General features: G+C 28.4%; 1 protein-coding gene across 1 annotated transcript in view; it reads right to left on the bottom strand.

Moving 5' to 3' along the window:
• Positions 1-1,444: 1,444 nt before the first annotated feature.
• The window catches only part of LOC119667599 (solute carrier family 12 member 2-like), a 19,287-nt gene continuing 7,545 nt past the window's right edge, over positions 1,445-13,186 (bottom strand). The window contains exons 2-17 of the mRNA XM_038076903.1: positions 12,306-12,482; positions 12,120-12,234; positions 7,831-8,089; positions 7,513-7,766; positions 7,121-7,235; positions 6,916-7,055; positions 6,540-6,705; positions 6,321-6,463; positions 6,009-6,118; positions 5,812-5,947; positions 5,506-5,748; positions 5,197-5,436; positions 4,980-5,090; positions 4,673-4,892; positions 3,015-3,065; positions 1,445-1,521 (exon numbers count right to left, since the gene is read on the bottom strand). Coding sequence (XP_037932831.1) covers positions 1,445-1,521; positions 3,015-3,065; positions 4,673-4,892; positions 4,980-5,090; positions 5,197-5,436; positions 5,506-5,748; positions 5,812-5,947; positions 6,009-6,118; positions 6,321-6,463; positions 6,540-6,705; positions 6,916-7,055; positions 7,121-7,235; positions 7,513-7,766; positions 7,831-8,089; positions 12,120-12,234; positions 12,306-12,482 — 2,557 coding nt within the window. The remainder of the gene's footprint in view (positions 1,522-3,014; positions 3,066-4,672; positions 4,893-4,979; positions 5,091-5,196; positions 5,437-5,505; positions 5,749-5,811; positions 5,948-6,008; positions 6,119-6,320; positions 6,464-6,539; positions 6,706-6,915; positions 7,056-7,120; positions 7,236-7,512; positions 7,767-7,830; positions 8,090-12,119; positions 12,235-12,305; positions 12,483-13,186) is intronic.

The following is a 13,186-nucleotide window of genomic DNA, read 5'->3' as shown; positions in this document are numbered from 1 at the left end:
AAAATTCATTTTAAATTTTTACAAATTAATTATTTTAATAAAAAATTGAATAGCACCATCTGAATAGCACCATTCTGAAATACTGTTTCTAATAAAACGGCAGTGGCGTGGTGTAAATGTGCAAAAGTTAAATTGTAGTAAAAAACTTGACTGCACTAAAACGTCACTGGGCTCGAGAAAGTGGTATGATAAAAGGGCTTTAGAAAAGTACATTGAATGACCTACGAAGGAAGATGTGTCAATGAGGGACATGTAAATGTTTTAAAACCATTTACGTTTATTAAGTAATGAATAAGTTCTACGTATTATTATTGGGGCACTGCGACCTTCGGGTCTATTGTGCCCCCTTCCAGGTTTAAAGTAGGTCTCTTAGCCCTGTTGCGACAATAAAATGTAGTATAAAACCTACTTTACGAAGTTTTATTCCCTTTTCCGTAGGAATATACATTCCCAGAAGCCTATTTCGTATATGCATTAGCGAAGAGCATTTTAACAGTACATGTGTGGCCGAGTCTTTATTCTCTTTACGGAATCTACAGTTTGCATCCATTAGTATATCCATTATTGTAAAGTAGTGTTTAAGTGTGCCCAGTTAGGATACCTGTGATGAGTCTAAGTTTGAGTTTAAGTATCTGTTATTGTTAAAGGTACCAATAAATGATATGGATTGTTTTAATCCTGCTGTATTATCCCAGTAATCATTTTTATTCTGGTTATACTTCATTTTTATGAGAGAAAGGAGCGTAATATGCCCTAGTCCACAAAAAGGTTCCGGCCACATCATCAGTGTGGCTGCTCCTTTCCTGGCCAGTTTGTCCGCGTATTCGTTTCCACATAAATAACATATTATTTAAAATAACAAATATTCATTAAAATATTCAATTATTATATATAGCCACTTCTTTAATTTTAAATAATTCAACTTTAAACTTTTAAACTTGAATAATTGATTCAAGTATTTAATTTATAAATTCAAACTGAATCTTATTAATTTATTTATGAAATAAATCAACAAGCAAAAAAAAACAACAAACTATTTTTGTAAAAATATAACAATAATATTAAACACTCAGAAAATATATAGCTATAACAAACATTCTTGAATCCGAAATTTTTATTTACATATTTTATTTCTTATCATAGTCAAAATAAATAAAGTAAATATTTTTAAGTAAAGAAAGGATGCTGAATTAAACTAAGTTTATTTAAAAGCACTTTCAGTATTAAAAAAACAATAAAAAACTAAATTAAACTAAACAATAATTTAAATAGATACTCCTATTATAGGGGCTTTACTTTTATTTGAATTATGTACATATTTTAAAACAAATTTAATCATCATATTTAATTCGACAAATTCAGCAAACTATTAAATATATTAAATATTTTACTATACAAGATTTATTTTCAGTACTTGAAATTCAAAATACAACTTATAGATGTACTATAAAATATATAAAATATATATAAAAAAATTTTTACCACATTTTCCATTTCGAAAAATTGTATAACTTGGTTTACCTTACAAAAAATAAACAAAAATTGATTATTTTTCGAAAATAAAAAAGCAAGTTAAAAATTAATTAATTAAAAAACGATTAAAGTAAATTTACTTTGTATTTTATCTTATAATATGCTTAATATAAATAATATATAACAAAAGTGTCAACCAGTTTCATTTCAGTATATCAATGAATTTTTATTATTTAATAAAAAAAATTTGTCTTTTGTAATTATTTATATTCTAGGTATCATCATTGCTAAAATACCTCCCCCCATTCTAAATCCTTTATAAAACAATGAGAAAACTTAAACTCTTTAACATGAAAAGTTTGTAATGATATCATATAACAATATCATTCAGGTATGTATGTTTAAATTAAATTATAGACATACGAACAATATAAGTTTACAATGCTATATTTAGCTTTCTTCTAACAAAATCTCTAATTCCCATTCAAACAGTTTACATTAATATACCTCTTTTTAACTCAAGACTATATTTTTCAATATAGTATATAGATTTAACAAAACAAATATAAATTTTTAACAATTGCAGAATTCATGTTTTGCACTTCTCATCTAAAAGATCCCAATTGTCACTACATATATCATATCATACATATATTATAAATAATATGTATATTATTATCATATATTAAAACTTATCAGTTTGGAAGTTACGTTTGGAAGTAAAGTAGGCCGTCACATAAATTATGGTCTGTAGGGTTATGTATTCACCTTTTTTTGTGGCGTATCTCCGGTGACTAGCCTTTACAGGGTCAGCGTTTTAGCATTAGACAATACATTGTGAGCATATGTCCATAAACCAAGAAAATAGAAGTAGAGCCATGACAGTGACGAAGTTCCAGTTAGTAGATAACTGGAGGTAAGACACATTTAACATATAATGTATTTTAATGTAATCAAAAATTATTTGTACAAATTTATCTAAATTGAATAATAAAAACTATATAATATGACAACTAAAACTATAATATATTGGTTTGAAATTTCCAATATCTCATTATATCCTAACCCCACAATATTAGGTAACAAATTAAACCTTTGTGGGTTTACAACGTATAAAATAATTAAAATTAAAAACGTATAAAATAATTCATCATACGCAGTGTTGCACAGACAAAGACTTAATATTAGTATTTTAGTTAGAGAGCAAGCATTTCTAATAATTTTTATAAGTCGACTATAAAAAGTTTATATACATTGTATATATAAAGATAGAAATTAAGTCAGAAAAATAAAGTAATTTTTTTTTGTTTTGAAGAAAGTTCGAGCTTGAAGAATTGGTAATTATCAACATATATCACCTTTACGAAAACGTACGCTAAGCAAACGTTTCTTAAGCCGCCCTACAAGCAATCAAAATAATTGAAAATAATAGACAAAAACATTTAACAATTTACCAAAATAATTTTGTAAATATTGAATAAAATTAAATAAAACAATAATATTTTAATTAAATATTTATTTAAATAAAACGCGCTACTTACATTTAACCATTTTCAAGCCATTTTCATTGTTCTGCGTTGATTCTCCAGCATCTTGGATGCCAATTGATTGTTAATGTGCAATTGATGCGGTTGTTGGTGTTGGTATATATTAAGGAAGTGCCAAATTTTAAATATATATTTATATATACATGTGCATATATTTCATATATTATAATATTTATTTATTACACATGCAAATATATTTGAGGAAATTTATAAATTAGTTTATTTTATAATAAACATGCTTAAATAATATAGCAAGTATATATATGATATTTAAAAAAAAATATTTTATATAAAATATATAATAATGTTATAAATATAAAATAACATTTTTTACACATTTCAAAAATTTGTACGAATAGAAAAGTCTACAAGTTTAGCAATACAAAACGAGACTATCTAGAATAATTTAATATTAAAACTAAACATTATAATTAAACTTCCACAAAAATTCATACTTGTTTTTATTCAAAGTATCACCTACTAATCCCGCCTAATAAGTGTTATGTGGTGTCAATTGCTTTCCAAGATATCATAAATTAATTCTACTAATAAACAGAGAAAATATAGATAAGCAATTATAAACTCCGAAGAAAGGTTTTAGCTCATAACACTGCTTAGTAAGCAGTACTTGGTGATCCACGTTCTTTATGACGTTGTTATTGTAGCTCGCAAGATTTTGCTTTTGTAGTTTATTTTGGATGTGTTGAATGGCACTTGGTCGTCGAATTCGACAAGTGACTCTCCGTGATGATCATTCTTGAAACTATTTTCATGACATAAACTATCTTCATAAATTAGTTAGATCCCTTATTTACAGTTTCCCTATTTACTAGTAGTATTTACTATTTACTACTAGTATACTACTATACTACTAGTAGTATACTAGTATTTACAAGTAGATACAGATAAACAATCTAACACAAACTATGAATTCATATATACTATGAAATGCAGTATTTAGTTGTCTAAATTGACAAGTGGCTGGCTTCGTGTCATAGACCCAGTAATACTTGGAACCTTATTATGTTTCTAATTCTTTCTCACTTCATATATCTACACAGTCGGTGTTACAATAGTTTATTAAAAAATTGTTTTCGCGTTTTGGACCAAAGAGTAATTTTACGGAATTACTATTATTTTTAATGAATAAGTTATAAAAACTCTTTTCGTATTAAATCATTTAATTTTCTAATTTATATAAACTAAAAACCTAATAAAATATTTTTATCCTATACTAATGTAAGCACTTCTACAAAAATTTTACGAATATTTCTGCACATTTTAAACAGATACTTAAATTAAAAACTTTCTAATGCTAACTGTTATTAATTGAATGTAATTTTGAGTTAATTATAAAAATTTACTTTTATAAAAGTTGTCACTGTATCTAAAAAAAGTTCTTTACTATGAATCATAATATAATTTACTAATTAAATTACATACAATTAATTCTTTCTTTAAAAAACATAAATTACCGTATGTAAAAAGGTTTACAATTAAGCCATTTTCCCGGAAACTTATATACAAAAAATAGTTGTATTTTTCTTCATTTGAATCGATACACATTCGTACAAATTTTTGAAGTACTTTAATATATATACTGCTTAATTAGCTTAATTAAGATTATGTTCAATGCGTAATAAACTACTTACCTTGCGATACATTGCGGCTCAAAGAATCCATACTACCACTTAAACCATTTTGTGCATTACGTTCAACTGAATTTAAATCTGCAGAGCTTTCATTTGGTTGCAAAGTGCGTGGTATATCCAATATATTTCTTTGTGCACTGCTTTCATCACCGAGTATTTGCGAGCAATCAAAACCATTGGGAACGCGTAAAATTGCAACTGACAAGTACATATCCAGAGCCTACAGATTGTAAAACCAAATAGGTATATTCAAAATAAAGGATACGCTCAACTACTCGTACTTATACGTACGAATATAACAACATACCTTATGCATAACATTGAAGTATTGATTTAAGTCTTTGCGCTCACATGTTTGCCAATCCGCTTTGTAGCCCATAAGTAAAATGTTTGGTTTTAATTTACCAATACCACAAGCCTAGAATTTAATTAAAATAAGTGAGTGCAGTAATTAAAAAAGTACAAATAATATTGAACAATTTTTATACATAATTATTAAATTGCCAGAAATCTTTTCGAATTACCTGCATTAGTGCTCTTGAACCAGATTCAAAATCTTCACCATCCACTAATGAATAAAAGCCCTTTACACGATGTTTACGGAACCATGACGATGCACGTTCTTGCAAATAATTACGATAACGTTGAGAGCTGGAACCACGCAGGACATGACCACAAACAAGTAGAGACAAATTTTTCGTTAGCATATAGGCGAAATCTACGAGTACAGGTCGGGTATTTGGTAAACCAGACAACACCAAAATCTAAAATTAGAAAACGTATTTCAGAAAAAGAACTCATATTATTTGTTTATTCGTGATATCCAAATTTACCTGCGGTCTGTAATTCTTTACATGTTCCTCAACATTATTCAATTGCTGTACTGACATAAGAGCATTCTTATATGTTTGAGCTTGTGTAGTTGAACCCCAATTAACATCCGGTTTACGATAAGCCACAATTAAGTACAAAGCCAATACAGCACTAAATGTAATAAGAGCCGTAGCCCAAGAGATAAGAAACATAACTGCCACACACAATGCAGCTCCAACTAAACTAAGCCACATATTGTAATACTACAGATTAATTGAGATATTGCATTAGTTATTTTGAAGCCATTTGAGAGATAGCATACTCACCTTAAAGGTAGGACGCCAACCAACTGGTTTAGCTAAACTTGCATGGAATGTACTGAAATTAATTAACATGTATGCGGCCAAGAAGAAATTGGAAATCAAGGGTGCAATTAAATTCAACTCCCCAATTAAAATGAAACTGAAATGTAGTTTAATAAAGTTTTCAAACAAATAGTTCGGTACACAAGATGTTGACTTACGCGACAGCAATGACGAATGTCAAAACATAACCACGGACTGGTTCATTATTTTTACCAAAACCCTTGGCAAACCAAACTATTTTTGGATAAAGTTCATCTTTGCAGAGAGCCTGCAAAATAATTAAAATAAAATTAAAGCAAATTTTATGATACCGCAAAGTATGTTAATTAATTCAAAAAAAAAATTAGAATACTTTATATATCCGTTGATGTACATTAATTAGTAATAGAGATATGTTAACACTTAGATATATTAACACTTATATATTTTTGTGTTAATATTGTAACTAGCTTTTAATATCTTAATTTTACCTGAAATACTTTAGGCGCGGATACCAAACTAGCTAAAGCAGATGATAATGTAGCAGCAAAGCAGCCAGCATAGATTAGTGGTCCCCAAGCAGATACAAGTTCAATGACTTGGAATGAGTTTTGAAGTCCATATTCACATTCTCCTGACAAAACAATAATAAAATAAATATAGTATTTTATACATTAATAACAAAATAATAAAAGAGGAATTTTTCTTACCTGGTAAACAGTCTAAAAATGCGAAAGAACCATTTACCATATCTGTTACATTACCAGTTGCATCACGTACCACAGTGCCACCACACTGCAAAACCATTATCAAATAAGTTGCTGTTGTGATCACGATAGCTAATATGGTGCCTTTTGGTATAGATTTTTGTGGATCCTTAAATTTATATAGAATAATTAAAAATTAGAATATGTAAATTTTTATGAAAAAATTCAAATTAATGATTTGAAAAAAATAGATAATATAAAATATTTAGTTTTAATCATTTTTATAATAATTAATTTTAAAAATATGCATAAAATTTATAGTAGCTATACTGATACCTCATTACCTGAACCTTTAATATTTTATAGAAAATGTACTTACTTTTAAATCACCAGATATGTTAGCACCAGCCAAAATGCCAGTTGCGGCTGGAAAGAATATGGCAAATACGGAGAAGAAGTCATGCCTCACGCCTTTATCTTCTCTATAAGCAGGGAAAAAGTTGTTTTTAAACGTCGTCACTAAATATTAAAATACAATTGAAAATAAAAATGTGATTTCATGCCGAATTTGTGTACAAACTTACTATTATAACCTAAAAATCCTTTAGCAACTTCACCATCACTTTTAGGACCAATAAAAGAACCAATCATAAAATCAGCAATAGCAATCAAAAGTATGATAAGCAAACCAATTTGTGCCTAGTAAATTAATCTTATTAATAAAACTATATAACAAATTATTTATAAAACTCAACATAACATTAAAATGCATTTTATAAATTTAAAAATAAAATAAATATTGAAATTTAATTAATGTAAAATATTAAATATTATTAATAAAATTTTAATAATTAATTATAATAAAAATAAAAATCAGAATTTAAAATCTACAACTTTAACTAAAAATTAAAATTAAAATTCAAGAAAAGAAAGAAAATTAATTGTAGATAGAAATGTATGAATTTTATTTACATACCTTTGCTTCCCATTCCATGCCAACGACTACTATCACAAGTAGTATTAATATAGTAATACTGCCAATAATACGCACATCTTGAATTCCACCATCGATAATGCTAACACCAAAACTTTTTAGCAAGTCTAACATGGATTCACAAAAACCAACCACATACATCGCGCAAGCAACAGCGTTTGCCAGTGAAAATATTAAACCAATGGAACCGCCAAACTCAGGACCAAGCGAACGTGATATCATATAATATGTCCCACCTTAAGAGAAATGTAATAAAACAATATAAGATTTATAAATTTATACAAAATACAATGAACCTACCTCCTTTTATCACACCATTCGTACTTATCGCAGACATGGATAACGCTGTAATAGTTGTCACCGCTGTTGTAGTCAAAATTAAAACAAATCCTTGCCATATACCAGCTTGTCCAACTACCCAACTCAGACGCAGGAATAACATAACACCCCAAATGTTAAGCAGACACCGTATCAGGACACCTTTGATCCAACCAAACTTTAACATGCCCTTCATGACAGCAGCTTCTATATCTTCATTGCGGTTTAAACTATGAGTATTCTACATAAATAAAAAATATTTAAAGACATATTATTATTGTTAATTTCGCAATAAATTATTCTATTTTGGAAAGATTTTATCCTGTTGCTCAGTAATTTAATGCTATTATAGCAATTCAGTCATAAACAGCTTATTAAAAATCAATTTCATAGTATAAAACGTTAATGGCTTACAAAATTCACAAAAAATTCCAAAATTCTGTACTTTATCACAGTACGAAACTTTTCAGAATCATTTTAAGGTTTAAGTTAAGGAAATCTACCCAAATCATTTAAGCAGGATAGCTGCTTACAAGTAAAGCTTTTCAGTCTTTTCTCATAAACATTCATTTTCATTGACAAACAAATTGCAAACTTTGTGAACGCCTTTCCATTGAAAACAAATGAAACTCCACAAATCCTTGTGAAATAAAACGCAAATTAGCCCCAATAATTTGCGATGTGAAGAGAAAACACAAAGGACCTTTGTTGAGAAAGGAAAAAAGAACATTTGTAAAAAATAAAATTTCATTAAAGGCACTTAAAATGCTTAACATAAACAAAAGTTTTGTATTTCGTTACGAAAATTCATACAAATTGATACACGTGGTTTCTGATGATATATTTTATATTTACTTGGAAGAATATCTACACAGATTAATGTTGGTATGGTAAAACAACAAGTAGGTTTAATTGAAAGCTCTTATTTGAAGTCCATAAGAAAAGTTTTACCTCTTTTAATGGAACATTGAAATTGAATAAATATTGTTCAAATAAATTAATCAATTGTTCTACAGAACTTAACTCTAACATATTTGTATTTCAGATTTAGTTAAAGCAGCAAAACATAATATGAACTTAATAGAAAAATACTACGAAATTATAATACTTGCCCAAAGCTTAACTCAATTAAAATGTTGATTTGGTTAGATAGATTATTATTATTATATTGAGCCTTCTCATCGTTAGTGCATCAGAGCACTTTTACTCTTTGATAACTGGGGGATTTCTGTAGAGTCCCACTCATCTCATTTACTAATTTGTGTATTCCTCATAAGCTTCGTGATTATTCCATGACTGATCTAAGATGTGCATACTGACCCGACCGGTTAGTGATTACACTGAGATAAGATAGTGCTAATTAGGGCAGCCTGTCGGTTTTCGCATATAGCTTCAGGGCTCTGTCCTTTATGTAATTTTTGACCGGCTCTATTCTAAGGTCTCTCAGCATGTCATTCGTGCGGATATACCATGGCACATTGAAGAGCCTTTTTCAGGAGAGCCTGACTTTGAGCAACTTGTAGCTCAATATATGGAGCACCGTTGTGTTATCATAACTTCTTAAGCTTTACTTGGTTATCTAAGTAAAGTATCGGTTTCATTTTTCATGATCAGTTGTCTATGAAAAAACTCCTTTGAAGGTCGGTGCCGCGTTTGCTATTCAATGATTCTGAGGGTTTTTTTTTAGTGTTGAAGCGAGAAAAAAAACACTTTGTTGGTCAATATATAACAATGGACGAAATTTAAATCTATCACTTAACTACAGAGTCGAATCGGCAATAAGCTAAGTGAACAACAGCCGACAAATTGGCCAAAAGCGCCATAAATAGTTGGTAAGATCATACTATTATAGGATGTATTATAGGATGCGTTTGGAATTTTATTTTATTTATCGATTATCTTCAAAAGACCCAAACCAACAATAATAATCACTACATACCAAGATGAATCATTCTATAGAAGAATTATCGAAATGTTAATGTTATATTCAGAAAAATACACGAATTTACAACTTTGAACTGCACGATAAAGCATTCCAGCTTGCGGAGTAATCAGTGGAGTAATCACATATTGATTATGTTCGACTTCTTGGCTCTGTAAATTTCAACTTAATTTATCTAATAAATTCTCGCAGAGCTCTTTTCGTGTATTCACCATATTATAGCTAAATTCTGTCAAGTACAAACTACTGAAACTAGCGTTAAAAATAGCAATTTAAAGACGGGCATGTGAAGAAGTGAGCAATTTGGCTAATACCTTTGAATCACTATAGATAACAATTCATCATACAAGTAGAAGAGAAACTATTTCATTCAGACTTAAAGGCCGAATATCAAAAAGCCTATTTGTGCAGATTTTTAGAGAAGACCATAAGAATAATGCGAACAGTAACTCATAATGATGATAATGAATAAATATTTCAGCATATTATTTATTTATATATATTTTTTGTTATTTTTTTTTATTTTTTTTTTTTATTTTTATACATACATATTATAGCTTAGTCTTGAAAACATGATGGACATATCATATATAAAGACAGATGACTCAGTTTTGATACGAAAAATTTTTAAATAGCTTTAAATAATATTTAACTCGATAAATTATTTCTTATGTTATTGAATCAATCAATTGACTTAAATTGAACTTAATTACTACAAAAATAGAAAAATTAATGACTCAGAGCGTTCACTGGAGGTTTGGGTTACTAATCTTTGTCACCTAATAAAGTTTATTCTTTTCTTTTAACTAGAGAAAAAAAAACTCAACAGAAATAGTAATTTTTTAAAATTCAAATATTAAAAATATTTTTGGATGAAATTAATTTTTTTACTAACTAAAATTTAATTAAATAACAATTCAAAAAAAAAACAAATTAAAATCAAAGGTTAAATGATTGTGTCTTCTGGATGCTGTTGAAATGCACATAGCTGCATTGTACATTATTTTAATTATTGTGGGACCAATGAATCTGAATCTGTTTAAGAACGGCTAAATGTGCATGAGGCACTGAAATAGCTTATTTATTTCTAGATACGAGCTGATGAAGCCATGTTTTACTGCGCACATATAATTCGCCATGCAATTGTACTGTAAAATGTCAAATCGAATTTAATTTGATGCACTTCAAATATGCCTGATATAATTGCTTACAAGTGATGCAAATGTCGATGCAATTATTGCTGATAAGCAAAACTGCAAATTTCAATTAAATAAGCTGAGTTATTGCATTGATTGCAATTCTCACTCTGTTAAACTAAGCACGAAGAATTAGAAAATGATTTGTACTGCACAAGGTTATCATAGATGGAATATGTTTATATAAATCATAATATAAATTAACGGAATATTTTATTTTTGATTGATTTTTAAAGTTATTAGTTCAGTTTTGAGATTTAGTGTTTAGTAATCGTCACTTTAAGTAAGAATAAAAGAACTGCATCAAATATTTTTTTAAGATTTATAAATTTTTTTATACGTTAACTAATTTTATGGTTAACTTGAAGTTATAGTTTTTCAGTATTATTAAGAGTATGATTGAATTTAAGCATTTCTTGTCAAAACAATGAATATTAGAATGGAGTAGCAACTGTTATTAATGTCGGTACAAGTCTTTTGGATAAGTATTTCAACCACAAAATGCTTTTCTAAGACATATTAACACAAGAGGTTATAAATTTAATCGCATGTCACATGCTGACAATTTTTATACAAAATCCAAAATGTTTCTTGTAAAAACCCAGAATCAACTGCAGTCGTCTAAGCAATTTCTCCTTACGTGCCATACAGATGGACACTTCAACTCCAATGGCATCATGTTTAATAGAGTCCTCCCACCGAGATGTATTTGGATCCGCCACATAGGAGTGGCTAAGTTTCTCCATTTTCATCCTGGTTGACTTCAATTTAAATCTCATCCATCCTTCCAATACACACCCACTTTCTAATACTCCACTCTGCTCTCACATAACCATTACCCATCTACATTCAAACCCATGTATTTGTTATGTACTTCTTTTCATGTCATATGTTTTAGAGATCTCTGCGCATCACAGCAACAATAACAACCGCACACAGACTGGTTGATCAAAAGTGCAAAGAGATGAAGTTGACGCTATTAAACAAATTAAAATTGATTGGACTATCACTTGGAACAGATGCTAAGTATATATCCTATGTTGTATTCCTATCTTATATATTAAGTTCACTTAGAGCAACATTTTTAGAACTTTAAAAGACTTCCCTTACAACAATTCACAAAACTAACTCACCTTGCCAGTTAGGGTTGCATTGTGTAGTTCATCAAGTGTAGGACGGTAGGCAGCTTGTATTGACATAATATTACGATAATTATCCAAACGTGGTAAAGCTTCACGTGTAAAATGTCTGCAAAGGTTTAGAACACATTTAAAAAATATATTATAAAAATTATATATGCATATATTTAATTCATTTACCGAAAGCTTTTACCATATTTTGTATCATATTCATTATCCAGCAGCTCACGATCTTCTTTGGAATCATTGGAGTCATCTGAATCTTCATTTTGTGGTGCTACTTGAAAACGTGTCGTTTGTAAATCCTTAAAACGTGATGGTTTATCCTTATCGCGAAAACTACTTTTGATAGATTGTCTATATATGAATGAATAAAAACCAAAATATTTTTTAAACAAATTAAAATATTTAAAATCATATCAAATATTAATAAAATACACGATTGCAAATAATAAATCTAAATATTAATGTCGAAATGTGTTTAATGACTGAAAAAATATTACAAAGTGTATAATTAATTGCCAGAAAAACAGGAAAAATTTATTTTGTGCTACTTAATTAGCAAAAAATGTTGCCCAGTCTATTGTGCTCAATTGCAGCAATTTATTTTCTCCACAGATTGATATCAATGCAAGTGGCAGCAAAATAAATGAGTCTTAAAACTATTTTTTGTCGTAATAAGAAAGTTACTTAAGCGAAAAAATATCGAAGGAAAGTATCTTCATTAATCACATAAGAGAATTTCATGAAATATTAAATACGGCCTTAGCATAAAAATGACAAATAATTAACAACATCAAAAATTAATGAAATGGAAAAAAAACCATTTTAAATAATTATTATCATTAAATATAACAAGTGTGTTTTTAAAAAAAATGTGTAAATATTTAAAATTTATTTATTTTATAAAACACCTAATATTTCAAGAAAAAATTTAATGAAAATACGAGGGCGGTTTGATAAATCAGTGACTTTTTGAATTTCTCGCGCAGTTACTCCAAATGCAACAGTGTTGCCGTCAGCTGTAAATCTACCAGGATATTATAACTTTTAATTTGACA

The sequence above is a fragment of the Teleopsis dalmanni genome, chromosome 1 (genome assembly GCF_002237135.1).
Source record: "Teleopsis dalmanni isolate 2A chromosome 1, ASM223713v2, whole genome shotgun sequence".
Lineage (NCBI taxonomy): Eukaryota > Metazoa > Arthropoda > Insecta > Diptera > Diopsidae > Teleopsis > Teleopsis dalmanni.
Note: the sequence above shows the minus strand (reverse complement) of the source record. Positions and strands in the feature narration are given on the sequence as shown.